Source organism: Ursus arctos, unplaced genomic scaffold, assembly GCF_023065955.2.
Source record: "Ursus arctos isolate Adak ecotype North America unplaced genomic scaffold, UrsArc2.0 scaffold_12, whole genome shotgun sequence".
Classification (NCBI taxonomy): domain Eukaryota; kingdom Metazoa; phylum Chordata; class Mammalia; order Carnivora; family Ursidae; genus Ursus; species Ursus arctos.
Genome location: NW_026622786.1, coordinates 23,628,349 through 23,655,985, shown reverse-complemented (window position 1 = coordinate 23,655,985; position 27,637 = coordinate 23,628,349). Strand labels below are relative to the sequence as shown.

The 27,637-nt window shown below is 38.3% G+C and overlaps 1 protein-coding gene across 1 annotated transcript in view; it reads right to left on the bottom strand.

Moving 5' to 3' along the window:
- The window catches only part of FRRS1 (ferric chelate reductase 1), a 45,400-nt gene extending 22,086 nt beyond the window's left edge, over positions 1–23,314 (bottom strand). Inside the window, exons 1-6 of the mRNA XM_026497550.4 lie at positions 23,158–23,314; positions 12,095–12,290; positions 10,866–11,002; positions 9,691–9,785; positions 8,547–8,694; positions 5,024–5,206 (exon numbers count right to left, since the gene is read on the bottom strand). Coding sequence (XP_026353335.2) covers positions 5,024–5,206; positions 8,547–8,694; positions 9,691–9,785; positions 10,866–11,002; positions 12,095–12,290 — 759 coding nt within the window. The 5' untranslated portion in view covers positions 23,158–23,314. The remainder of the gene's footprint in view (positions 1–5,023; positions 5,207–8,546; positions 8,695–9,690; positions 9,786–10,865; positions 11,003–12,094; positions 12,291–23,157) is intronic.
- Positions 23,315–27,637: the final 4,323 nt, after the last annotated feature.

The following is a 27,637-nucleotide window of genomic DNA, read 5'->3' as shown; positions in this document are numbered from 1 at the left end:
TTTGTTCCTCTTGAATCAAGCATTTAGAACGCACTCTGTTCAGAAAACACTGTGTGGATACTGTGGGGAAAACGAAGATGACTAGATTGTTCTTAGAACCAAAGACTATGTTTTAATGGAAGACACAGTTATAATAGTATGTGGATTAAGATAAAACAGGTTTAGACAAAGTATCATGGAAGCACAAATTGTGTAGAGCCAAAAGGTTGAAAAAAACTTATCAGAAAAGATAATAATTAAGTAGGCCTTAGAGAATAAAAAATATTTATTTATATGTGGATAAGGTAGAGCTCAGATCAGAGGGAAAGATTTCCAAAAGGAGGAACTTCCAGGACCAAAGACAGAAATAAAAAATATGTGAACACTTTAGGAAACAGGTAATTCTGTTAGCTAAAACATACACACGGTAAGGCTGGAAATTCCAATAAGGACTTTGAAGAGTGTGGAAAGCTACTGTAATGGGAAAAAAATCATTTTTCCTGTAACTACTAAAGGCTCACCAAAGGTTTCTGGGGATAGGATTGAGATGAGCTCCGTGGTAGCTTGGGAAGAAAACAACAGTGACTGTTGAAAGATGAAATGGAATAAAGTTGCTAAAAATTTTAAAGGAGAAATCGTGGAGCCAGGAGGACTAGTGAGGGGTCGCTGCAGCGGTCTGGAAATGACAGTAAAGGTGTAAGCCAAGTCAGAGACAGTGACAATGCAATAAAGAGAATGAAGAAGTAGGTCAAAGACAAAATCAAAATTATCTGGAAGACTGATAGCAATGAACACATTAGCACCCAAATCTTGACTTCTAAACACTATTTCTATTAAAAGGAAACAGACCTCCTTTGAGAAATGAAAATGCGCAACAGTATAAGATGAGTGGACATCTTGTTACACCAAAAAACAAAGATACAACAAAAAACTAATGGAGACACATCAATAGGGCACAAAAAAACAGCTTCAAGGAGCCATATTTGGGTCAATATGAGCCTCTAAAAGAAGAATGATGATAATAAACTATAACACAATAGACCAAAGGAATTCATTAGTCCATAGTGTTTCACCAAACGGGAAGAGCAGATGCAGAGAAGAGAAAGCTCTTCTTTTTAGAAGAATGCCAGCTAATAAATAAATTAGAAAATCACCATTTTGCAACCACAAGTGTAACAACTGTTTCAGGAAAGGAACATCAATAGATGCTAAAATCATTTGGTAAAATGTTATTGAGGAACAGAATATTTACCCTCAAAGTATCACCCCACAGATGACTTATTAATTAAAAAGAGAAAACACGCCTTCACAATGGAAAAATCTGACAGATACCAGCAATCAAACATAGAATCATCAATAATGGAATAATCTGACATTACGCACGCACCTCTTGATATGACGCACTGAGAAAGAAACAAACCCCTTAGGTAGTATTTGTGCCAAAAATCTTAACCTGAATCTACTATACAAATTGTGGGACATTCTACAGAATTGGACGAAAACAAATCTAGAAAATAAATGGGTAACTGATCAAAGAGATGTAACAATTAAATGTATTGAGTGATAAATGGATCTTGCGTCAGAAATTTTTTTAAAAAAACAGCTATGAAGGACTTTATGGGGACAACTGAGGTACTTGGAATATAGACTATATTGCATAAAATTATTATTATATCACTGTTAAGTTTTCTCAATGTGATCAAGATATTATGGTAATTATAGGAGCATATCCTTGTTCTTAGGAGATACTTGCTAAAAATTCTAAAGATAAAATGTCATGATATATCTACAACTTAACTCAAATAGTTTGGGGGAAAAAATTTGTGTTTTATACACACTTCATAAGTCAATCTGTACACATGCATGAGCGTGCAGTGGAGGAAAGAGAGGGAGAGAATGTGGCAAGCCCGCAGGTGAAGAACTTATTGGTGTTTGTTGGACTATTCTTTCAACTGGTTTAGATGGATGTCGGTTTAAAACTTCTCAAAACAGCAAGTTGGGGGTGTGTGTGAGGAAGAAGGACCTGGGAGGTGAATAAAAGGGAAGAATCTAAGCCACAACCAAATTCCCTGAACACCAAAGATGGTGGCAGCAATACATGAGAGTCTATAAATTGCCCAAGACAGTATCTGAAAAGAAGCAAGAAATCAATCATAGTAACTGCTTTTTTATTACTGTTTTTGATCACCAAGAATGGGGAACATAAGAAACAGGAGGAGGGAAGATATTCAGTTCAGTTTTATGGATGATGGTTAGTGCTGTCTAGGAACACTCATCTGGACAAGATCAGCCAGCCACTGGAAATCCTAATCTGATGTACAAGAGAGGTCAGAACTGGGAACATTCTAGAACTGAACATTAAGAAATTACGTATAGAGCAAGATGACACTGGGCAGGAGAAGGAAGCCAAGCTAATATATATGTATGTATTCTTGATATACTTTATATCATTTAATAAAGTATCCAAGATAGGGAATATGTGTATACTTTGCAATTTAGTTAGAATTCAGACATTAGCAAGTCATTGTTGGCAAAAATATGGAAAATTATACTTTTCATCAATTTTAGTGTTGAAGCCTAATACCAAAACAATTGTTATCATTAATTTACAAGTAAAATTGAAAAAGGTATCATTTAGCTAGTATTCATAACATCAGATACCTTCAGTATTTAAATTTATATTAGGTACTGAAAAGAAAACAGCAGTTCATAAAAATATCCTAAATTTTTTTACATAACCAAAAATAGAAACAACTACTTTAAAAATATTTTTTGAGGATGATTTATTTCCCCCAATTTAGGCAAACAGGTGTACAGATGATTTTAATCATTAAGTAAGATTGCTCTGTAAATCACTGCACCTGCATAATTACATTTACATACCTGCAGAATAAACATTTTTGATGAGTACTATACTAGAAACACAAGATTTCTAAGTAAGATAAATATATCTTGAATTAAAGACAAATGCTTTTGTGCTATCTATGCCTACAACTTAGAACAGAAACAACTGGTCTACTTATGCGCTCCTCATCACCACGCCCAGGGCAGCAGTAGTGTCTTTTCCCCTCAGGACAGATTTCATGTGGCCAGAGAAAGAAAAACGTGAGTATCCTACTACATGAAGTTTGGCTCTAAAGTGACTGCAGTGTTGTTTATTTAAGGGACTAGAGCACGTATCTAAATGAGCACTGTATGTTAGAGATAAAGCTACAAACTTATTCCAACAAGACCACCATTGTTAATCCTTGGGGGGCCCGTCTTCGTAATTGCCTTCATAACCAGTTCCATCACATCCACACAACAAGCACTACCACCATCTTTCCTTACTGCTGTATAGTCACATTTTATTTTTAATCCAAACTCATCATCCACCTTAGGGGCCAAACCTGGTTCATTTTGGCCAGAACTGTAAACACGCAAAAAATATGCTATATTATAAAGGGAAACGGGGAAAGCATTTGAACTACTGTAACATCATTCAATCTAGTATAAAATCTCCCAAGAAAAGACTTTAAAAAAGAAAAAGTCATAATTCCTTATATGTTATTTTTTTTTTAGATTTTTTATTTATTTATTTGACAGAGATAGAGACAGACAGCGAGAGAGGGAACACAAGCAGGGGGAGTGGGAGAGGAAGAAGCGGGCTCCCAGCAGAGGAGCCCGATGTGGGGCTCGATTCCAGGACTCTGGGATCACGCCCTGAGCCGAAGGCAGATGCTTAACGACTGAGCCACCCAGGTGCCCCTCCTTATATGTTATTTTTAAAAGCATATGACATATCTGGAGCGCCTGGGTGGCTCAGACATTTAAGCGTCAGACTCTTGATTTTGGCTCAGGTCACGATCTCAGGATCATGAGGTTGAGAACCGAGTCAGGCTCCAGGCTGGGTATGGAGCCTGCCTAATATTCTCTCTTTCCCTCTCTCTTTGCCCCTCACCCCCTAAAAAAAATAATAATAAAAAATAAAAGCATATGACATATCTTATCTCTCGTAAGTTTAAGGTATACATTTTGCTTAATGAAAGAGAATAATGAGTGCACTGAAGGACTATATAGTAAAATATCTAGGTCATATAGTAAAATATCTAGCTTCCTTCAAAACCTGCAAGCAGCACACAAGGACCAACGTGATCAAAGTGTACTTTTAGGGAAAATATTAATTCTTCTAGTATAGAATCTCAGCGTTCCCATTCTTTTTTTGAAATATGATTCCCTAAAGAAGTAACGTTAAGTTTAAAACCTGACAGAAAGAAACTGCTCTAGAAAAAACCTGTTGCCTTTGCTAATGTGGAAGAAAGAGGCTTTCTCCATTTGCAGTCATCCCCAACCTCCCCGCCAACCCTGCACTGAACAGGACTAGCACGTGTCCTGGCCCACACTCTCCTGCCTGCCTTCCGGGAGATCACGACGCCGCTGCAGCACTCTGCTCTTCCACGCCACAGCACAAGGCTGCCATCTACAGAACCATTTAATCCGTTCAGCACCACCCAGGGAGAGCGAGAATCAGCTTCAGACAAATGCTGCCTTCCCTTGATCTGACAAAAGAACCTATCCGTGAAGAATATATCTACGCCTGGACACGCCGGGTGTCATTCTCTGTTTGGGATATGTACCGATGACTACCAAAGTGGGGACACCAAGGCAGCTGGCCACTCGAGAAAACAAGTAGGGCTGGAAAAGCATCACCAGTAACATAAGACTTTTATGCAGAGCAACTTTTCCTAACCACGTTTCTTGCTTTTATCACAAAGAGACAGACACAGGCAGAAAGGCAAGTCCACTGGATATAGAGTGATTTTCCTAACTCTCTGTAGGATATCCTGTTCTCAGAGCTATGTAATTGCACAACTGTTAAAAACATGAAATGCCCAAAGATGTTTAAGTCAGCATCTGCTCTAAGTTAGTGTGCCCTGCCCTCCCCGTCCCCTCCCCATTTTAAGTTTGATCATTTGACCCTGGAACAAACAAGTACACCGCCATTGATTAGGCTCCCTCTAGTAATTGTCTTTCATTACCACTTACGTAAGTGAGGGATACAAACCATCCATCTGTCATGAGAAAACGCAAAGGATAAATAGCCATTACTGGGACCGCTCATTTCAACCACCACTGATTGGTCATCTCGTGTGAAGGACAAGAAGAAACAGGCGTGCTCCTTCTCTGGGTCACAGTTCACAGGACTCCTAATACAGAACTTCTTGTTCCCACAATCTGAAGCACTGAACTAGAAAAATGACAGGGAGAAAAAGTCCTTAATTACAGACCATGCAGTTCATTTCACCATGATAAAAGAGCCACTACCTTGAAGCACAAATTTTAACAAGAATATCTTTTCATAATAGAGATTCAAAGAAGGAAACAAAAGACACAACCCAAATTAGAAATGATCAGAGCAGTAGTTAGGTTGTGAACTTTTAAACTTCATTAATTTTAATTAAAATCTGGAAAACATAACATTAGTTGGACTATAATGTGCATGAGTATTAAAAGGACTTTAATACACAAAATTAAAAGGACTTTACACACAAAAGATTTCACATTAATGATGATCTGGAGCAAAGTTTCTAGTAAATTTTGAAAAACATCTTAGAGAATATTTAAGTCCACGTTGACATTCTTGCCTAAAGGGGATCCTTGAGCTTTTAGAATGGACTTTTAAAAGGGAAACAGACAAACTCTTAGCAAGTTTTTATATTTAAATCGTAAACTCTGCTTCTAGAATTCAGGTTCAAATTGGATATTAAAATAATATAAGAAAAAATGGTTATTCTCTATATATACCACCACTCCAAGTAATAGTAATAAAAATTAAGTGGAGGAGAAACAGGCGCAGTCCACAGTGACTTAATTCAGAGCTTCTTGTTATGGCAAAAAAGGGGAAGAGTATCAAAAAACGTCAGCTCTACAATTTGACAGAGCAAATGTATAGTCATCTTGTTAGAAGGCACTGTGAGGGTATATTTCAGAAGAGAGTTAAACATTACATAACTAGATCTAATGGGAACTGTATCAAAAAACTTCTCATTTCTACTCTACCAATACTTCTGGGCCACCAAATGTGTGGCGGGTTTTCCCACATTAGCCAATTCTGCAATTCTCTGTGGACACCAAATGCGTGTCCTGCACTGCAATTCCATTCTGACACAATCTACCTGAAGTTAGTGTCCAATCCTGCAAGTTAGGGACTTAGTCCCACAAGACTGCTCACTTCAGTAGCCAATCACAAGTTCCAGGTTCCCACTGGAGGGGACTGGAGGTTCCCATGACCCTCTCCTCGAGTTTGATAATGTACTAGGATGGCTCACAGAACTCAGGAAAACAGCTTTCTTACTAGATTACCAGTGTATTATTCCTTTTTTAAGATTTTATTTATTTATCTAGAGAGAGAGAGAGAGAGAGAGCACACATAAGCAGGGAGAGGGGCAAAGGGAGAGAGAGAGAATCTCAAGAGACTCCTTGCTGAGTGCGGAGCCCACGTGGGGCTCGATCTCACAACCCTGAGATCATGACCTGCACCAAAATCAAGAATCTGATGCTTAACCAATGAGCCACCCAGGAACGCCAAGTGTATTATTACAGGATGCAACCCAGGAACAGTCAGATGGAAGAGGCACACAGGGCAAGGTATGTGGGAAGGGGCATGGAGCTTCCACACCCTCTCTAAGGCACCATCCTCTAAGCACCTCCACGTGTTCAGCAACCTGGGGGCTCTCTGAACCCCATACTTTTGGGATTTTTATAGAGGCTTCACCATGGAGGCACGATGGATTATTGAGTCAATTTTCAGCCCCTCTCTCATCTCTGGAAAATAGGGAGTGGGGTAGAAAGTTCCCAGCATGGGTTGGTCTTTCTGGTGACCTGCCCCCATCTAGGAGCCCACCCAGAGTCACCTCATTAGAACAAAAGGTATTCCTATCACTCAGGAAATTACAAGGGATTTAGGAGCTCTGTATCAGGAACTGGGGTTAACGGCCAAATATTAGCAGGAACCACAGCAGAGACCAATATATGTATTTCTTATTATTTCACAGGAACTTCAAGAAAAGTCACAGTAGAGTGGAAAGAACAACCCACTACAAAACTTGGATTTTGGTCTCTGCTCTCCCCTCTACTCCATCATGTCTGCTAAAGAACTTACTGTCTCTCTTGTATACCTTCAACTACACAACAGAGACTGAACCCTGAGGTCCTTCTAGCTCTACAAATGCTATAATCTCATGACTCTGAATAAACCTTTCTATAATCAGAGATTATAAACCTGGTACAGAGATACCATGAAAGCTCCAAAAACAAATACCTTTTGTGTGAATATATGAAAAGATAATTTTGTCCTACCAGGAAGCTCAGGTCCAAGATGACCATTTACTCCCCTAAAGCAGCTCTGAAATTAAACATTAAGACTAAGTAAGCTGAGGGGTGCCTGGCTGGCTCAGTTGGTGGAGCGTGCAGTGTAATGCTTGATCTTGGGGTTGTAAGTTCAATACCCCACGCTGGGTGTAGAGATTACTTAAAAATAAAATCTTAAAAAAAAAAAAAAAGACTAAGTAAACAGAAGTAGTGCAAATAAAAGATCTAATTGTATGGTCAAAAGTGTAACATTCATAATAATGTAGTCAAATAAAATCAATATATATTTCAAAACGTAGAAGGAAAACAAAATGAGACTTTACACAGGAGCACAAGTGCTTTATTTGGTCTTCCCTACAGGAACAAAGAGCTATAAAAAGACAAAAAAAGAGAAGGAAAAGAAAAAAGTAACTAATATTTACAGAACTTCTATTATGTGCAAAGTAGTTAGAAACCTTATATTCATTACACTGTTTAATTCTCATAATGGTACTAAGAGCTAGATATTATGATTTCTCATTTTATAGGTGAAGAAACTGAGCCCTTGAGAATTAAGGAGCTTATCCAAAGTCACACAGAAGTAGACAAGTCGAGAATCAGACCTAAGTTTGTTCTTTCAACTGTAATAACCTGCCATAAGACATTTTTCGTTACATGCACTTCCGAATTAGTAAGTCTAACATCAGAATTTCTTTCAGAGAAACCTTCCTAATGTTTCCCACATGCATTACCCTTTACAAGATATGTTTTTTCAGTCATCATTCTTCTGAACCAGAGGGACTGAATGAAGTCTAGCTGATGACTTTGCAGAAGAGTTTCTGTAGTTCAGCACAGAGAATCCCCCAGTACTCATTGGCCTTAATGAAATCAGATCTATAAGTTACATCACTATTTCAAGATTCTCCTCCAAATCCTGTCTAAACTTAGCTCAAGCTTTAATCTTCCTCTCCACATTTGATATTCGGCCATATAGACTCGGTGTGAATATCATATCCACACCTCGAACATGTGGGGTCTTGCGTGGCCTTTATTCCGACCTGTAAGTCATAATGTTGCAATGAAGACTTCCTTCAGATTTCCTGCAGAAGTCCCCAAAACTTACTACCACGACCCAGTACAGCCACTTCTCTACACACTTCACCAAGCCTAGAACCACAATTTCCAAAGACACCGTTATTACAGATTGCATTTGGCGGAACCATAAAAATGTTACTTACTGGTTTGGTTAGATGGGAGACCGGAGGTAATGTCGACAAAGGGGCTATTGTAGTTTCAGGTGTCGTAAAAGGCAGTGCATTTGGCTGTGAAATTATCGGACCGGGAATCTTCACCCAGTAGATTTTATACTTCTCAACAACTGTGACTCTGAAATGCAGAACTAATGGGATCAAACAGAACCCTGATCGTGGCCCATCATAAATTTTTTAAAAAAGGGAAAAAAGAAAAGGAATATAGTAGGGACACACACCTTAATATTACCTAACACTACTACTACTTTTGTCTAAGGCCCATCTCTAATGACTCTTCCACCTCATCACTAAGTAAACTCTTACTGCCCTTGCTTTCTTGCTCGCTCTCGATCTTTCTTTCCTTCCCTTCTCCTCTCTTCTTTGTCTGCTCTTTGGGCATGCTCACAGCAGTCCTGAATGCTGGATCTTAGGACTAAACTGCACAGATTTCCAATCCCTGACATATAAAGAACATACTACTACTACCAATTTCAAAGTGTGGTATTCAAATTATTCCACCGGGCAAGTGTAGCAGGCAGCTATAGGAAGAAGCTATATAGAGGCTGCGTAAGCAACCATCAGTTCTTACTGGCATCACAGTCCCTTTCCACATTCCACACAACACACAGGTGCAAAGCTGTATTACTGTGTGCTGGGACCTGTGTACAAAGTAGAACAAAAAATACAGATGTGCCAGGAGAGCAAGTCTCCTTAAAATATATGTCTCTAACACATTAGACTGCTTTATTTAGAATCATTAGACTGCTTTATGACATTCCTCTTCCCCTTGCACATAGAAGTAACAGGGAAGGACATCTAATTCTACTGAATTTCATAATTCTGAGGGCAATTCTGAGGGCACCCAGTTGTAATTGATGCCTTTTAGTGGGAAGGCACTGCAAAACTTCATTCACTCACCAAAGGTCTATTAAGTGCCTATTAGGCACCAGGTCCTGTGCTAGGTGGAAAAAAATAAAACAAAAAGCAAAATGACTACTTATCTCACTAAGGTGGTGTCATTACTACAGCAAACCTCTCCTGTATGGGTGAATGTCCAACAGGTATCAAAAATGATACAGACCATTGTTGTTTCAATGTTACTAGTTGCAGATTTCTATGCTGGCCTACTCACAGAAACTTGATGTGATTTGGAGCATTGCTTGGGGCGTTCCAGTAGACTTTAACTTTTGTTTTCTTGGATGGACTTGTGTGACTCACAGCATATCCCTGAAATAAAATGGAGAAGAACGACCATTCAGTCACTCAATGGTAGAGCGTGGCTGGAACTACTATCATTTTGCAAAGTCATCTATCACTGCATAATGCTCACACCCTGGTAAAGGCTGTTTTATTTAAAGCAGGGACTCAGGAGCTCAACAAGTACATGCTGACTAGTAGACAACAGATTAGCAGCTGGCTCTGTGAATAAACTGGAGTCAACCGAAATTTAAGAACTGCAGAGAATTATGAACACTGGGTATGTTAATGCTACATACAGCCTGCTCCTTATTTCATTTATACCACACATTTATATTCCTTCCATTAACAGATACAAGGAGAATGAAGAAAAGCCATTAAAAGAAAAAATTCCTGCCTCCACATACATAGCATTATATTTTAGGAATACCTTTCCCTTGAACAATCTCATTTCCCACTTTCATTCACCTGGCAAATTTCTACTCATTCTTTGAGGCCTGACATGGAGAGTCCCTCCTCCAGGGAGCTCTCTCTCAATTTTCTCCAGCCTGTGTGTGAGTTCCCCTGCTATGCTTCCCACCCATCCTGTGTGTTTCCAATCTAAGTCTATTTACGTGTTCTCCTCGTGAATCTGTCCTATAACCTTATGTTCCACTTATGTATCACACGTCATACGTTCGTATGTTCTACCTATGTGTAATGCTCTGAGCTCTTCAAAGAACAAGAATAGGTCTTGTTCATCACCATATCCCTTCGCACTGGGGCCGTTCCTGGTATAATAAATTTTTATTAAATGAATGAATGAATGAATGACAAAAATTAGACCTCTGCCCCACTCTAGAATCCTATCTTCAATACTAACACCCTTTATAATCAATATAATAAGAGTCAATACTAAATAAAATATCAAAAGTCTTCAAACTACTGCCTTGCCTAGGATGCTGATGTGTAAAAATATATTGCAAATAGGAAAATTAGGGGGAAAGCTTGATCACTGTGAATCTATTCAGATGTCTGCAATACACGGGTAATGTCATTGTTTATCTTACAACCACCACCCTGTAGTGAAAAGATCCACGGAAACCAACAGATTTCAAATGTAACACAAACCTGTACGTCTTCACAGGTCAGAAGCTGTGACACCTGACTGTCAATCATTGTGAAGGAGCCAACAGGAGGGCCACTCAAATCCTCCGCATCCCGTGCTTCTAAGAGAAAGCCTCTAAACGGTTGACCTGACAAGGTAACTGAGAAACAAACAAAAAGACAGTTTAAGACGTTTAGCAACATCCCCAAAAGGAAACTGTTCAGAGGGGGCACGTGGGTGGCTCAGTCATTAAGCATCTGCCATCGGCTCAGGTCATGATCCCAGCGTTCTGGGATCGAGCCCCGCATCGGGCTCCCTGCTCAGCAGGAACCCTGCTTCTCCCTCTCCCACTCCCCCTGCTTGTGCTCCCTCTCTCGCTGTCTCTCTCTCTCTCTGTCAAATAAATAAATAAAACCTTTAAAAAAAAAAAAATGGAAACTGTTCAGAGGCACCTCACAGTTCGAATCTGGGTACATATAAAAAACTACTCCAGGAGAGAAAATGGCAGAAATTATCCTATAGACAAAGAAGTTCTAAACTGTGTTCCACAGGATTCACTCCGTGAGATGTTAATAGCCATTCCAAAGGGAAAAAAAGGTAGGTGATGGTCGGGGAACAGTCCATGGGGCCAAATTAGTCTGAAAAGTGCCGAATGAAAAGTAAATACTTGTCTCTTTACTGAAAACCGCCAAGGCCTTTCACGTCCTACTCTGCAGGACGAAACTCTCCGAAGAACATTGTCTGTAACACACGGGGGGTTCCAAACTTATTTTTCCATATATCCTTTTTGTCAGAGTTTAATATTTTGCATTTCTAGAATTGCAGAAAATAGTTTGTAAAACACTGTTATAAATACACCTTTAACAGTCGGCCCACATTTCATCAGAAGAATCAGAAAAACACAAGGGTTTACACTGTACGAAGAAGAACACGGGTTTATTACACCTTAAACCAGACAAAATAAACTTCACTTTCCTCTTCTATTGAGTTGATAGTATGGTTAAAAAAGATCAATTAACTAATGATAAAACTGTACTTAAAACCTACTGTGACTGGGGAGCAGATATACCACTTAAGTAATAACAGTCATCGGTAGTAGTTAGACGCAAAGCGAGAAGGACAAGATGGTGGTATCTTATGAAAACAGGTGAACAGATTTAAATGAAACTGTATAAATCCCTCAGTAATAAAGATTCAATGTACAGGAAAAGAGTGAAACTCAAAACGCAAATAGTTAATCCCAGCCCAGTACCTTCGATCTGATCTCCGGGTCTGAATGTCATCTGACTCACTGAAACGTTGTGAACAGGATCAGGGTGTGCGGTATGACCATGTTCAGGAACCATTCCATGGCATGACCCTCCTACTTTCCCACTGGGATAATTAGCCACAGAAGTAATATGCAGCACAAGTATGAAGGTACCGAGGGTAAATCCAAGAACTGCCATCTCAAAAAGAAGATTCAAAGCACGTTATTTTCATACGTAATTAAAATATAAAGCTTTCATGCCACAGAACCGTAATTTTAGATGGCTGCTTGCTTTCAATAGACAGCTAGCCATATTTTCAAAAATATGTAATAAAAAGAATACGATATGTGAAGTTTGACCTGGATTTGCATCTCGGCTCTACCAATGACCAATTACGACACCTTAACCAAATCACTTATGCCACCACTTACCTTAAAAATTAGGAAACTAACAACCTCCTTTCAAGCTGTTTTAATAAAATGAAGATACAAAAAAATAATAATAATAAAGATACAACCCAAAGACTGACAAGGAAGATAATAAATGTTAGCTTTCATTAGCATGATTTGGAAATAATAAACCAGTACACTAAAAGCAAAAGTTTCTATTCTACTTTATCCTAGAAAGCTTAAAGAACAAGAAATGTTTCTTCTGGGTTTAAATACCATCATCTAAATAAGTCTCTGATAGGACTTCTCCCAATTTCCCATGAAATTAATCATGACAGGGTGGATGATTTAATTTGCAATACTGAAAACTAAGGATAACAGAGACCCAATTGCAAGAAACAATATTTCTATTACCTATAGCCCAGGTACTTCTGAATTAAGAAACACCACTGTCAGTCTGAACAATATTCTTCTCTTACCATCTGCCCAACAGAAAACCAGCTACTTTATGTCAGTCCCACCCTCTTGTAGCCTACAGCAATCACTTCACTTGGTCCTTACATTCATAACCTGCAAATCACAGCATATAACAAGGCTAGAGGAGGATGGCAGGGACATGTTACCAGTAGTAAAAAAAAAAAAAAAAAGCTTGTGGAGAGGCTGCTGATGGGCAGAACCCAAGAAGCAGCTCATTCTCCATAGAGATGGAGTTAGACAAAATAAAAGCACCCTTAGAATCATTAGAATTCATTACCCTTTTATGGTCACGTAAATTACAAACCCCACATTGAACCAGCACTATTGCTAGACACCAGAGATTACACTGGGGGCTACACATTTCAACCAGCCCTGCAGCTTCCACCAGGATCTATCAAGTAGACAGCATAGGGTCCAACGGTACCATATACCCCTGCCTTTTATCAAACATCAAAGCCAGGTAGAGTTTTTCCCATTTAAGGATGAGCAAAAGGAACAAACAAATCAAGAGCATCTGAAAGAAAAACCTATAACATAAGAGAAGCACAAGATTTCTCTATAGAGTCATAAGAAAAATGTAACTTTGAAAATGGTTAATTACTATAGGAAATAACATTTCAGAAAATAACTGTCTTAAACATATATAGTGATATATATATCAATTATTTCTCAATAAAACTGGGAGAAAAAAGAAAAGGAGTACTAAAGAGTGGGGCAGTAGAAGAATTTTTCTATTCAAACATGGTTTTTGTGTGCTTTTGTCAGGGGTGGACCTGCTTTTAGGACTAGGCAAGATTTGCTGGAGAGGATCAAGGTCATAGTTTTAACCGTGTGACCCTAGCCAAATTATTATGAAGATGAAATGCAGTAATGTGCCACTCACCTAAAGGATGGTATAGGGGAAGAGTCAACCCAGCTTAGCAAATATTTATTTGGTACTGACTTCCTGCCAGGTGAAAGTGGAAACAAGACGTGATTTCTAGTCTCTGCTACACATTGCATAGCTGAATGACGTCAATCCAGTTATTTAATCCCTGTCTCAGCTTCTCCATTTGTGAAATATAACTGATGAACCAGAATAAATTCAGGATCACCTTCATGCCTAACATTATGATTTTAAGAAAGTCAAGTGGGGATGGGGGCACCTGGATGGCTCAGGTCATGATATCGGGGTCCTGGGATGTAGCCCTGCCTCTGCTCAGTGGGGAGTCGCTTCTTCCTCTCCCTCTCCCTCTGTGATCTCTCTCACTCTCGCTTTCTCTCAAATAAATAACATTTATTTAAAAAATAAATAAATAATAAAAATGGAAAGGAAAGGAAAGGAAAGGAAAGGAAAGGAAAGGAAAGGAAAGAGCGAGCCAGCCAAGGGGGTAAAGGATATCAGGAATTATCAAAGCAGGAAGTGTAAGCAGGGAAAGGGAAGTGACAAGGCGCTACCACCTGTCCATCATTAGGAAAATGTAACAAACATGGTCAGGGAGGGAAGTAAAACAGCAATTTCTTTGTCCTTGGTCAGATGCTGACCAGTCAGGATGAAGCTCTATTTGCAATATAATGGCAACTGACGGATTTTTCCAGGTCATGATTTAAGAAACAGCCTTTTTTCAAAGTAATACTATTCATTAGCCAACCTATGCCAACAGATTGCATAGTTATGAATGAGAATAAGGAGTTTTTCATGGAGACATTTAAGTTAAAATTCTGTAATGTGGATGATGTACTATATTATATTCTGTTATTAGGTCTTCAAGCACTGAAAAATTCACACCAATTTTGTATGATTCTTTAGTTTTTCATATTCATATTCGACAGTGGGTACAATATAGAAAATAAAACAAAAGTATCATAATTTGCATTCTGTTGTCCCAGGACAAAGACAGATGAGTTTAAAAAATTAAAAGAGAAGTTATCCTGATTCTCTAACTGAAATATTCCCAAACCTGATATTCATACATAGTTTTCTTTCTTGCCTGAAAAACAGGCATTTCATAAAAAAGTATGATGACTGCTTATACAATGTTCTTCATACATCTCACACAAAGATAAAACTTCAAAACAAATGTATTCTTTATTATTTTAATACCAAATTCTTGTACTTGCATGAATATTTAATTATTGTGATTGTGGACCACAGAGGCAAGTGATATTAATCAAGACAATATATTTCATTAAAGCAAAGTAAAATTCAGATAAAATGAGAAGAATCCAATTGGAAAACATCTAGATGTAAGAAAATCATTAGACCAAGGAGTCTGTGTTAAGAATTTTAATAAATTAGTCATTAAATGTCTTTTTATTGTGTCATTCCGAGAACATGTGAGAAAAAGAAGAAACGGAGGAAAGCATATCTTTTAAAACCATGTCAGATGATTAAGCTGGCAAATAACTAATCAGGTCTTAGTTATACTGCAATCAAGCTCTACCTCTCGTTGTTAGTCATTCATTTTAAATTAAGGCATCAAAAAGTTCAAAAGTTAACATGCACGTAAAAATTGTAGGAACTCAGCCCAGTAACACCCAATCTACATTACCCAAGATAAGAGTCTAAGCACACTTAATCAATGCACAGCTATGAGGTAACAAGGTTTTCTTAATTATGAAGAATCAGTTGGGGGGAAAAAAAAACTTAACCAGAAGGGTTCACTATAAAATATTTAAATAATTTAGAAAAGGTTGGTTTTGGGTTTGATTGTTTTGGGGGGGGGGTTGTTTCTTTTTTTTCTTTTGTGTTTTTTTGCTATATGCAATTTATGTAATTTTTTTACTGTACTCAGATAAGAAAAGTAAGAAATATTTTACATTATGATCCAACAAACATTTCAAGAGATGTTATTTACCTTTACCACATGGGATAAATTCATACATTTTCCATTCCTTACTTTTTTTTTTTATGTTGGTGTTATCTATCCTACTGAATCGTTACCTTACAACCTATCAATGGATCTTAAACTACAGTTTGAAAAATACTACTTCAGAGCATATACAGTCCATTACGTTTCAGCCTTGACTCGAGCTCTAAATTAGGAGTATCAAGGATTTCAGTAAAATAAAGGAGAGTTCTCAGAACCAAAAATAAGCCAAGCAACAGGTAGGATTTTGGAGATAGGAGATGGACTTATTCAATGAAAATGTCTTATTCTCTCTTATTCCATTTGTGAACCTAAACAGAAACTATCAATATGGCTAATAAATGAGCATTCTCACAGTGACCTTCTGCAGGAGAAAAAAAAAATTATCATAACATAAAAACACTGCAATTCAAAGCATTTAAACGTTCCTTTCAGAATGTCCATCAACTACATTCCAACAATGTTCCAAGTATATAACTACTTATTACTCAATGTAGTTTTCGTTTTATTTTATTACTAGAATTACAATGGCATTATTTTTTTACTTTGTTGTAAGTGTAAAATATTTCAATTAATTTGTAAGTTAAACATGCTTTTGCTTCTAGGCTTTGGGCCTAGAAAGAGAACCACCATATATAATACTGCTTCTCTTGGAAAATGGAGTTGAAATTCCAAGCCGAATTGGAAATTAATTTGGGGACCCAGCACATTTGTAACATCAGCATTTCATGTACGATCTGGGGCAAACCTGACAGGCCTTTGGCCCAAAAAACCTAAAGAGACTAGGGCTAGACGTGGAGAGAGGTAGAAATAGAGTGGCAGAGTTAGGTGAAAAGATTTCTAGAAAAATAGGTCGAACCATAAGAAGGATAAGGAGACTGATGAAGTCAAAATAGTTAAGACTAGGCACAAGAGATACACAGAAAGCAATGAAATTTCTAAGACATAAAGAAAAGGATTACATTTCTATTACACAGGAGGGAAAAAAGAGGATATAGCATGGAGAAAAAGAAACATTTAGTAAGAACCTGGAAGATACTACATCTAATATAACCCTTATAATAAGCAGATAGTATCTTCATTTAGAGATGAAAAAATGGAGGCCAGGGACTATACACTAAATCATATATACTTTTAGGATTAGAACCTAAATCTAAGGGCAATGTCCATGTTCTCTCTTCACTTTGCATCACTGCTCCCTCCTTGCAGAGAGAAGGATGTAGAAAGTAAACAAATTCAGCAAGGATCCAAATTTCACAATGAACAACGTGAATGGGGGCATACTGTGACAAAGCTGAAATCTAAAGTAGCCTAATTCAGAATGTTGAGGGGTGCCCGGCTGGCTCAGTCGGTAGAGCATAGGATTCTTAACCTCAGGGTCATGAGTTCGAGCCCCACACTGGGCACAGAAATTACTTTAGAAAAAAACTACAAGTGTTTTGAGGCCCCTGGGCTGGCTCAGTCAATAAAGCATGCAACTCTTGATCTCGCAGTCCTGCGTTCAAGCCCCACATTGAATGTAGAGCTTACTTTAAAAAACAAAAATAAAAATACTGAGTCCACTCTAGGAATCTAAGAAGCAATGTAGAGATCTCTTTCATAGAACTAAAACTCCTGAAAGAATGAACGTTAAAACAATTAGTTCGACGCCTAAAATCACCAAGTTGTCAATAAATAGTAACTGCCATTATTTATTACCACTATTAAATTTCCTTGTCACCAGCACGTGCTAATTTCTTCCCAACACTGTTGTGCTTAGACAAGTGAAATTTTCATATATTTCTTTCACCTGCATTTAATTTGTTCAAGCCTTCTAAAATATTTCAGAAAATGTGCTCTCCTTCTTTCCACTAATTTAACTTTACCTTCATAGAAAACTTCCACATCAAAAATTAAATTGACTTTGATAGCAGAATCTCAAATTATAGAGAAATTGAAAAATAGGTCAAGTATTTCCACTTCCTCAGATAAAAATGTTTCAGACTCCATTTGCACAGCAGGAAGCAAAGAGAAAAAAAAGATTTTTTTTTTTAATTAGCAATTGGAGTTATGACATTTTCAGAGATGGTTCTAAAAAACAAAGAGGCACCAAAAATGGCACATTGAATGTCAGTTTGAGATCTGTCAGGTCTAACAACTTAAAATGGTTGAAAAGAATTCTGAAAGAGAATTTAGAGTTTAAGTAAAAGCAAGAAAAATTAAAGGGAAAGGTAGAGGAAAACCACTGAAGAAAAAGTAATGGGTAACTCCACAATCTAATCCTGATTTCCCTAATCACAGCATCCTCAGCAAGTAATGTTTCCATCTTCTTTAACTGGAAGCAAATACCTTATTACATGATAAAGAGCTTTCATCTGGATCATTCCACATGGCCCTCACAATAACCCTGTACTCAACACGAAATTAGGTACAAAGTGGAATGGCCCCTTCTCTAAAGATGCAAAGCTAATAGATGAAACAAAAGCAAATGCCACTAATCTACCATTTAAATGATACTATTTATTGAATCCATTCTAGTCATCACAGTAGGTACTTCACAGAAATGAACTCTAATCCTTGGAAGAAACATACAAAGGTTTTTCAGGGAGGGGGGATGGGTTTTGTTGTTGTTGTTTGTTTGTTGTTTTTTGTTTTTGTCATACAGACACTGAAGCTCACGGAGGTTATAAAAAACTACAGTGTATGGGGTGCCTGGGTGGCTCAGTTGTTAAGCGTCTGCCTTCGGCTCAGGTCATGATCCCAGGGTCCTGGAATCGAGCCCCACATCAGGCTCCCTGCTCAGCGGGGAGCCTGCTTCTCCTTCTCCCACTCCCCCTGCTGGTGTTCCCTCTCTCGCTCTGTCTCTCTCTGTCCAATAAATAAATAAAATCTTTTAAAAAAAATTTTTAAGAAAACTACGGTGTAAGATCACACAGGACAGAATAGGAAAAAACTGCATTTCATTATAGAAATTTAGAGGTATACGGAGAAAATAAGAAGAGCTAACAATTGCCAAGGGCTTACATGTCAGACATCATGTCGAGGATTTAACACCCATTTCTCAAAACAACCCAGGAAGGTGTGAGGGGTATAACTGTCCCCACTATGTAAAATAGGGCACTGATTAAGATATTTATCAGAGGCACAGCAAATGAGTGGTGAAAAGTATGGTCTCTGATCTGGCTTCTGAGGTTTTGTTTTTTTAAAGATTTTATTCATTTGATAGAGAGAGATACAGCAAGAGAGGGAACACCAGCGGGGGGGGTGGGAGAGGGAGAAACAGGCTTCCCGCTGAGCAGGGAGCCCAGTGCGGGGCTCGATCCCAGGACCATGGGATCATGACCTGAGCCAAAGGCAGACGCTTAACAACTGAGCCACCCAGGCACCCCTGGCTTCTGAGGTTTCAACCAATAAGCCATCCGTAACTCCAGATTAGACCCTTAAGGCTGACATGGTAAGTAAACAAGGCATTATGGAGGAAAAGGGGTTCAGAATGTACACAATTTGAACAGGAGCAATAGAACAACCAAAGGTGGAAAGAAAAAAGTGGGCATGGATTTTTGGGGGCCATTAAAGGACTGTCTACCTACATCCGAAGTCAAATGTTAGAAATAGTCATTGTCAAAATATTGTAATCAAGTCCGGTTCCTTTCCACGCCTCATACATGAACATATCCATTCCCAAGACTTTTCCCCTTGGCCTCTACATTTCTCCGCAAGCTTATCATCACTTCCATGACCTCAGTTTTCATCCCTAGGATATCTCTCAAATCATCCAATTGCCCCCACCCCACATCTCCACAATGCTTTCATTCAAATTTCCAACGCTATATAGATTTCTGTTTGGATGACAATAAGCTTAATTTGTCTGCAGTGAAATTGATCATCTTTTCCTCCAGACTAGTTCTAATGTCTGACTTCCCTATTCTGATGGTGGCCTGTCAACACATTCCTGGTCAGCAATACTCGAAACCCCATATTCTCAAGATTTGACCCCAAACACTCTTTCAGACCCCAATTTCCAAACAAGCTCTGCAGATTCTTCCTCCAGCCTACCACCCTCCTACCTATCCCATCTGCATCTGTCTTCTACTTTCCATTCTCTCTTTGACATCTGTCTGCCACTTTCCATTCCGCCATCACCACCAAGCACAAAGCCTTCATCACCTGTCAACAAAACTAATGAAACATTCTCAATTGGCCTCTCTGTTTCTTTATCTCCATTCTAATCTGTCCTACACAACACCACAAGATCATTTTCCTAAAGCACAATTCTCACTCTTCTCCCACAGTCATATCACTCTTTCCCCCAGAAACCTTCATCTGCTTCCCAGGAATTATTACATTAAGGACAAAAACTTTGGACATTTAATGTTTTGTACTATTCAGCCCAACCCCATTTTAAGGATTTTTTTTCCTCCCATGCTCTAGCGAAAACGTACCATTTGTACTTATTCCTGGAATAAGCACCACTCTTTCTACCCATGTTCTGCCTTCTAACTGGGACCTCCATTATTTCCTGCGTCAAATTCCGACCCATGTAAAAATAGATATATTTTAAATGGGAAAAAATAAAATACAAAAATTTCTGTACACTATGCTTTTCATGTAAAAAAAAAAATTCATCGCCTGTCATTTCATGGAAAATGCAGAAGACCGCTAACATCCAGCATAAGGAAGGATGTAGAAAAATGAGCACACTCACACACAGTGAAGAGCGTAAATTGGCACAATACTTTTGGAGGAAATTCAACAGTATCCTACTAAACTAAAATATGTTTCACCTCTGACCTAGGAATTTCACTTCTAGGAATTTATCCTACAGAAAAACACACAGTTACACAAAAATTGTATTTGTAATAACAATTTAAGACAATTTGGGTGGTTACAAAAATAAGCTATGCCATATGCAAACTATAGATTACTGTATACTCACTCACTTAAAAGAATGAAATAGAATAGTCAATGACAGGGGCACCTAGGTGGCTCACTCGGTTAAGCATCTACCTTCAGCTCAGGTCATGGGATCAAGCCCGACATTGGGCTCCCTGCTCAGCAAGAAGCCTGCTTCTCCCTCTCCCTCTGCCTGCCACTCTCCCTGCTTGTGCTCTTTATCTCTGTCAAATAAATATATTAAAATTAAAATTAGAAAATGGAAAAACATTAAAAAAAAGAATAGTCAATGACAAATATAACAGCTAATAATTACTGAGTGTTTTATGGGAGCTAGGTATTCTTTTAAGTGCTTTGCAAGTATCAGCTCGTTTCACAAAAACCCTGACATGAGTGTGCATGTACTTAAGTGGAAACATGCTCGTGCCACACTGAGGAATGAAAACAAGCAGATTATGAAATGATATGTAGTATATTGAAAGAAATATTACTTAAAAGTTAAAGGGAAAAGAAAAAAAAAAAAAAAACCCTTCGACTCCACACTTTTAACAGTTCTCAAGAGTGGTTACCCCCAGGAGAGTGTTTTCAATAGGGGAAGAGGAGTGGACTTCCTCTTTTTAATCCTCATTGTATTGTGCATATTTTTTGAAAAGCCTGTAGTGTTTATAATATAAAAATAATTTAAAAATTTTAAAGCATGTAGTGCTTTATAATACAAAAATATTATAATAAGATAATACTTTATAACTACAAAATACAGATATATAAATAATGTAAAGAAATACAATAAAACTGTTTAGCTTTTTTCTTTTATCTATTTTCAAACATTCTATGTTACTTTTACTGTTTTTGTTTTAGTAAATAAAACCTCCTCCCCCTCTTTCAAGGTCCATTTCAAATGCCATCAACTACTGTATCCTATGAGACAGTGAACAGTATGGACATCAAAATCACATAGTTCAATCCAGCTGCAGGTTCGAAACCAGCAGGGACCACCTTAGTGACTGTGGGCAAATTATTTAACCTCATCAGGCCTTAGTTTTCACATTTTGTTAAAGAAAATGCAACCAATACCAAGGTGCTTTGTGAAGGTTAAATAAAGCGATACATATGAAACATTTAGCACAGCGCCTGCCATAAACCAGGTCTTCCATTACAATCTCCTTCTTCATAGGAAACAAACTGAGGGTTGCTGGAGGGGAGGGGGGCGTGAGAGGGTGGGGTAACTGGGTGATAGACATTAAGACGGGCATGTGATGTAACAAGCACTGGGTACTATATAAGACTGATGAATCACTGACCTCTACCTCTGAAACCAGTAACACATTATATGTTAATGGAATTTAAATAAAAATAAATAAATAAAATCTCCTTTCCGTGGAGTCTTGCCTAATTCTCCCAACCCTCTATAACTGCTCTCTCTTTGGAACCTCCAGAAGCTTTGGTTTTGCTAATAAAAAACGTTATCACACTTGCCCCAGCTGGTGACTTTCTTACGGCCAGCTTGTTGATCCCCTTTCACACTGACAGCAGACAACCTTGAAAACAGCACTTACACAGTGTGATTTCCAGAGAATCTGACATTACCCAAATGGAGAGCTGTGAAACAGAAGCTATACTTGGCCAAGAGTCAACATGCTGGCTTACTAAACAACTTACCAGAACTCATCCCCTTCAACAAAACCATCCTCTGCAATGTCTAGCTCATTGTTTTCAATAAATCAATAAACCAAATTTTAGCCTCCACCTCTGTATAGTACTCAAATCTTTCCACTTTTTCTTTAATTCAGAAGAAAAAGAAAATATCTGAACTTAAAAGTTTAGCTTCATAAATATCCCTGATAACACATTTACAAACCAAAAAATCTCCTTTGCCCCTAGGTAAGCACTGACAAGACTTTTCTTAAAAGGCGCGGGGGGGGGGGGGGGGGGGGGGGGAGTAGGGGGATGGCAAAGGTAACACCTTGCCATCCCCAGAGCTGTTCTGAAATTCTAAAGGCACACCAGGGGTAGGGGGTGGAGGGAGCTAAAATTTCTAGATTAAAACATACTTGAAAAACCAAGTCAAGCTCTAAGTAATCTGCATACAGGTAATAATGCCATTAGGTTTAATTATAAAAGAGCGTTCCCACAGTTTCCCACAATTTTTAAAAAAGGAGAAAGAAACACACATGCATGACTAAAGTCCATGCTTTTCAGAATCCCAAGCATGACTCTACTTATAGTCACCCTTTTCTTGGGATTAAAGCTCGTTAGTCAAAGTCACGGGACATATTATTAACCGAACTCGTTTGTGAAAACTCATTAGCTAAATACAAGCTCCGGAACATAATTTGTTAAAGCATTCATTCTGCATCGCCGACCGCCCCCATCATCACAGGCGCCTGCTCTCAGTACTGTTGTTGCCTTAGCTGGCTTCAATTTTTAAACGCTTTGCAAAAGAGCTCCGACTTAAAGAGAAGAGAAGGAGACGCTTACCTTGAGAAGCGAAGGCAGCCTAGCCAACTTCCGGTTTTGTTACAATTTGTATCTCCTTTCAGCAGCTGGGTGGAGCCAGTTTACCCAGTAACCAGAAGGCAACGTCTCCCAAGCTAAGCAGCAAAACTTGATTTGCAAGACCAGTACTAGTTTTTGGACTCCATTTCTGACAATTACATTTAAGAACACTTTGCCAAGTAGTAGTTGTTCCATAGAGAAAATTGTATTTTTGCTTTAACTACAAAACCACTTGGAAATATACATCTGTTCTATATATTCTAAGTAAAGACAAAGAAAAGGAACCCACTAGTTGTGGTTAGGTAGGGTTGCCAGATTTAGTAAATTAAATACTGGGTGCCTGCTTAAACTCAATTTCAGATAAACAGCCAATATAAATATTGTTCTATGCAGTATTTGGAATATAATTATACTAAAAAAATAATTCATTGTTTTTTCTGGCAACTCTAAGACATAACAGTAATTAGCAAACTATTTCTATTAACTACAAAAGGTGCAAAAGAATCAGAATGAATAGACTGAAACCTTGGAAAGTAAATGATATCATGCAAAAGAATTATTTTAGTTTGCAAAATTCACTCAAACTTAGGAGTTTGGTTTTCATTTCTTTTTAAGCCTTTAATCTTTGTTTTGCACAAGATTTTTTTGCAAAAGAAAATTTTTAGGGCTAGGAAAAGGCAATGTATCTGCAAATATTAAACATTCCACTGCGGGCTACGAGTCACAAGTGCAGACTGGAAAATAAATGATGTCATATACACTTTGACCTGTGATCCCTGGTTGGCAATCAATACTACTAAATTCTCTAAAACCATTTTAAAAGGAGAGAAGAGAGGGGAAAGAACACCATCACTTTAATCTTTCTCCTTAAGAACTAGGCACAATTAACAAAAACCCCTCTTTACAGGATTTTAGAGAGAGGCTTTAAATAAAGATGCCAGAGAGCCGGTTTTCTATCCAAAAGCTGTGTGAAATGTGAATAGACTGAAACTAAGTCAGTAGAGCTTCAGTCCTTCCATGTAAAGCCTCAGGTGATGACAGAGGTTTCTGAAGTTATAATTAAAACTTCTCCAGAAATAGTCCCCAGTGGACACTTTGCACGCCAAAAGCATGATTAAAAAAAAAAAAAAAACACAAAACCTATACAACAAATAATTCTTAGAATATATTATCATAATCTTTCATTCCAAAGCACTCTTAAACGGATGAAGGGGGGAGGCAAACCAGGAAACAGACTCTTAACTATAGAGAACTAAGGGTTATTGGAGGAGAGGTGGGCAAGGGGATGGGTGAAATAGGTGATGGGGATTAAGGAGGGCACTTGTGATGAGCACTGGGCGTTGTATGGAAGTGCTGAATCACTATATTGTACACCTGAAACTAATATTACACTGTATGTTAACTAACGAATTTAAATAAAAACTTGAAAAAATAAATAGTAGTGGGAGAGGGCACAGTGGGAAGAACTGAATGGAGAGGCTTAGCTCTATCTAAAAGCACCATTTTCCAGGCCTACCATTTCCCCTGAAGTCCCCAGCTGTAACTCCCCTTATCACTCCCAGCCAGATGTCTAGGCTCTTTCTTCATCAGCTTCTTGTTGGCTGTCACAAAAGGAACCAAATTTAATAAGATGTTCAATGGAGCTTGGACTCTGAGAATTTGATACTATCCTATTGGATCCCATTCTCATGCCTCTACATTAGCAGTTCTCAAATTTTTTGGTCCAGACTCCTTAACAACTTTTAAAAATTACTGTGGACCCCAAAGAAATATTTGTTTATATGGGTGATATCTATCATTATATGTATTAAAAATTAAAAGTGAGAAATACTTCAATACTTACAAATTCATTTTTAAATGATAAAAATAAACCCATTACGTATTAACATAGTATTTTTTTCACTACTGCTGTTATGATTGTTTGCCAAAAATAAGAATTTAGTGAGAGGAGTAGTGTTAAATTTTTGCAAATTCTTTGGTGCCTGGCTTAACAGAGGACAGCTGGATTCTGGCATCTTCTTCTATATTTGATCTGTTGCAGTATCATATGACACATCACAGAGCCACTGGAAAACTCCAGCGTATATTCATGAGAGAATGAGAACGAATAAGGCAAATAAAGTATAGCAAGAATAAGAAGTAGCATTTATTGAGCACACATTTTGACCAAGGCACATGCACCATCCTAACTCTCACAAGAACCCTAAGTAAAAGGTATTACAGTATTATACACATTCTAGCACTGGGAGTGCCGAGGGCATGTACAACTAAGTAAATTGCCGTAGGTCAGGCAGAGAATAGTGGCAAGACAGGGTTCTAAGCCACAGCTACTAACTCTCTACCCTGAACCTCGTTGACAAATCTGAATGATGTCTGATGGACCAAACATAAATTTGCCTTTCCTATGATACTCAGCATTTCATAAAACACAGGATTGAAGTAGAACATCTCCAACTGATTAGACCCTACCTTGACTCAGTAAATCCCAAACCCACCATCTAAAATAGACCCATTCTCATGTGGCCTTTAATTTTGCCCTCTTATCCAGATTCGTTCCCTCTTTATCTCCACTGCCATCACTTATCCTCTGTTTTCGTTACCTCAAGAGTAAAAATGAGGTTATAACCAGAACCATATGTTCTCTAAGGTCTCCTGCCAAATTGTGAAAACAGGTTTCTGTTGGCCAAGAAGAGACATGTAATGGACCAGAAAAAGACTAGACTTTTAGAGTGACAGGTCACTTAAAAAAAAAAATTATTACATCATTCAACAGCTACTTTATCAAACACCTACTGCACAGCAGATACTGTGCTGGGCACTACCCTATATTTGTACAAAGTGGGTCTATGTCTAATATATTGTGATTTCTTAGGTTGATAATAAAGGAAGAACAAAAGAAAGAGGGGCAGAGGAGGAAGGAAGGAAGGAAAGAGGGAGGGAGGGAGGAAGCAGAATAATTACCTAATAAACCCATGTTCCTGTAGACATGCAGTTCTCATTGCTTTTCCGATGTCACTGGGTTAAGAATCTTGAGATAGAGGGGCACCTGGCTGGCTCAGTCGTTAAGCATCTGCCTTCAGCTCAGGTCATGATCCCAGCGTTCTGGGATGAAGCCCCGCATCAGGCTCCCTGCTTGGCTGAAAGCCTGATTCTCCTTCTCCCATTCCCCCTGCTTGTGTTCCCTCTCTCGCTGCCTCTCTGTCAAATAAATAAATAAAATCTTAAAAAAAAAAAAAAAGGAATCTTGAGATAGATTATTCTAGGTTATCTAGGCGTGCCCTCACTGCAGTCATAAGTGTCCTTAAAAGAAGAGGCTGAAGGGGGTGCCTGGGTGACTCAGTCTTTTGAGCATCTGACTCATGGTTTTGGCTCAGGTCATGATCTCATGGAATCAGGTTCGGCGGGAAGTCTGCTTGAAGATTCTCTCCCTCTGCTCCTTCCCCCACTTACACACGCACTCTGTCTCTCTCTCATAAATAAAAAAAATCTTAAACAAAAAAATAAAGAAGAGGCAGAGGGAAATTATACACACAAGACGACAACGTGGCCACGGAGGTAAATACTGGAGTGATGCAGCCACAGTAATGCCATCAGGAACTGAAGAGACACAGAACAGATTCTCAACCAGAGTGTCTGGAGGAAATGGATCTGCAAACACCTTTGATGTCAGCCCGGTGCTACTGATTTTGGACTTTTGGCCTCCAGAACGGTAAGAGAATAGAGGTCTGCTGTTTTAGCCGCCGAGTTTGTGGTCATTTGTTACAGAGATGCAGGAAACTTAACCAATCGCCCTTTCCAGTTTCTCCTGTATTTTTATCCATCAGTGGTACCCATCATCTTCAATGTTCAAGCAAATCCTAGAGATGATTTTCAGCTTTTTGTCTCTTTCATATTTTATAGCTCAGTTTTTCAGATTGGAGTACAATCCATTTATTAGTGGAATGTAAAATCTTTAGTGGGCAGTGTACCTGGCTGACTCAGTCAGAAGAGCATTCGACACTTGATCTCAGGGTACTGAGGCTGAGCCCCACGTTGAGGGTAAAGATTATTTAAAATAAATAAGTAAACTTAAAAAAAAAACTATTTAAAGTCTTTAGTGGGTAACAATCAGAAAAATGTTAAGATAACAGAAAAAAATAGAGCACATTATATCTAAGGGTAAATAAATATTGCTTCATGAGTCTATTCAGATTATATCCATGAGTTGATATGTCCTGGGTTGTGCATTTCTTATTTCTTGCTGTGGGCAGCAGCCCAAAATGTTGAAACCAACTGCTTTAATATCTCCCAAAGTCAATTATCAGTTCCTCCTTTCTCAACACTCACATACAAGCCTTCTACTTATTTATTCTGAGCAGGGGAGCACAGGGCTCTGGAATAGATCAGCCAGGATTGAAAATCAGCTCCACACACTTAACTCTGTGATCTAGACCTCTCTGAACTTATTTTTTCACCATGAAAT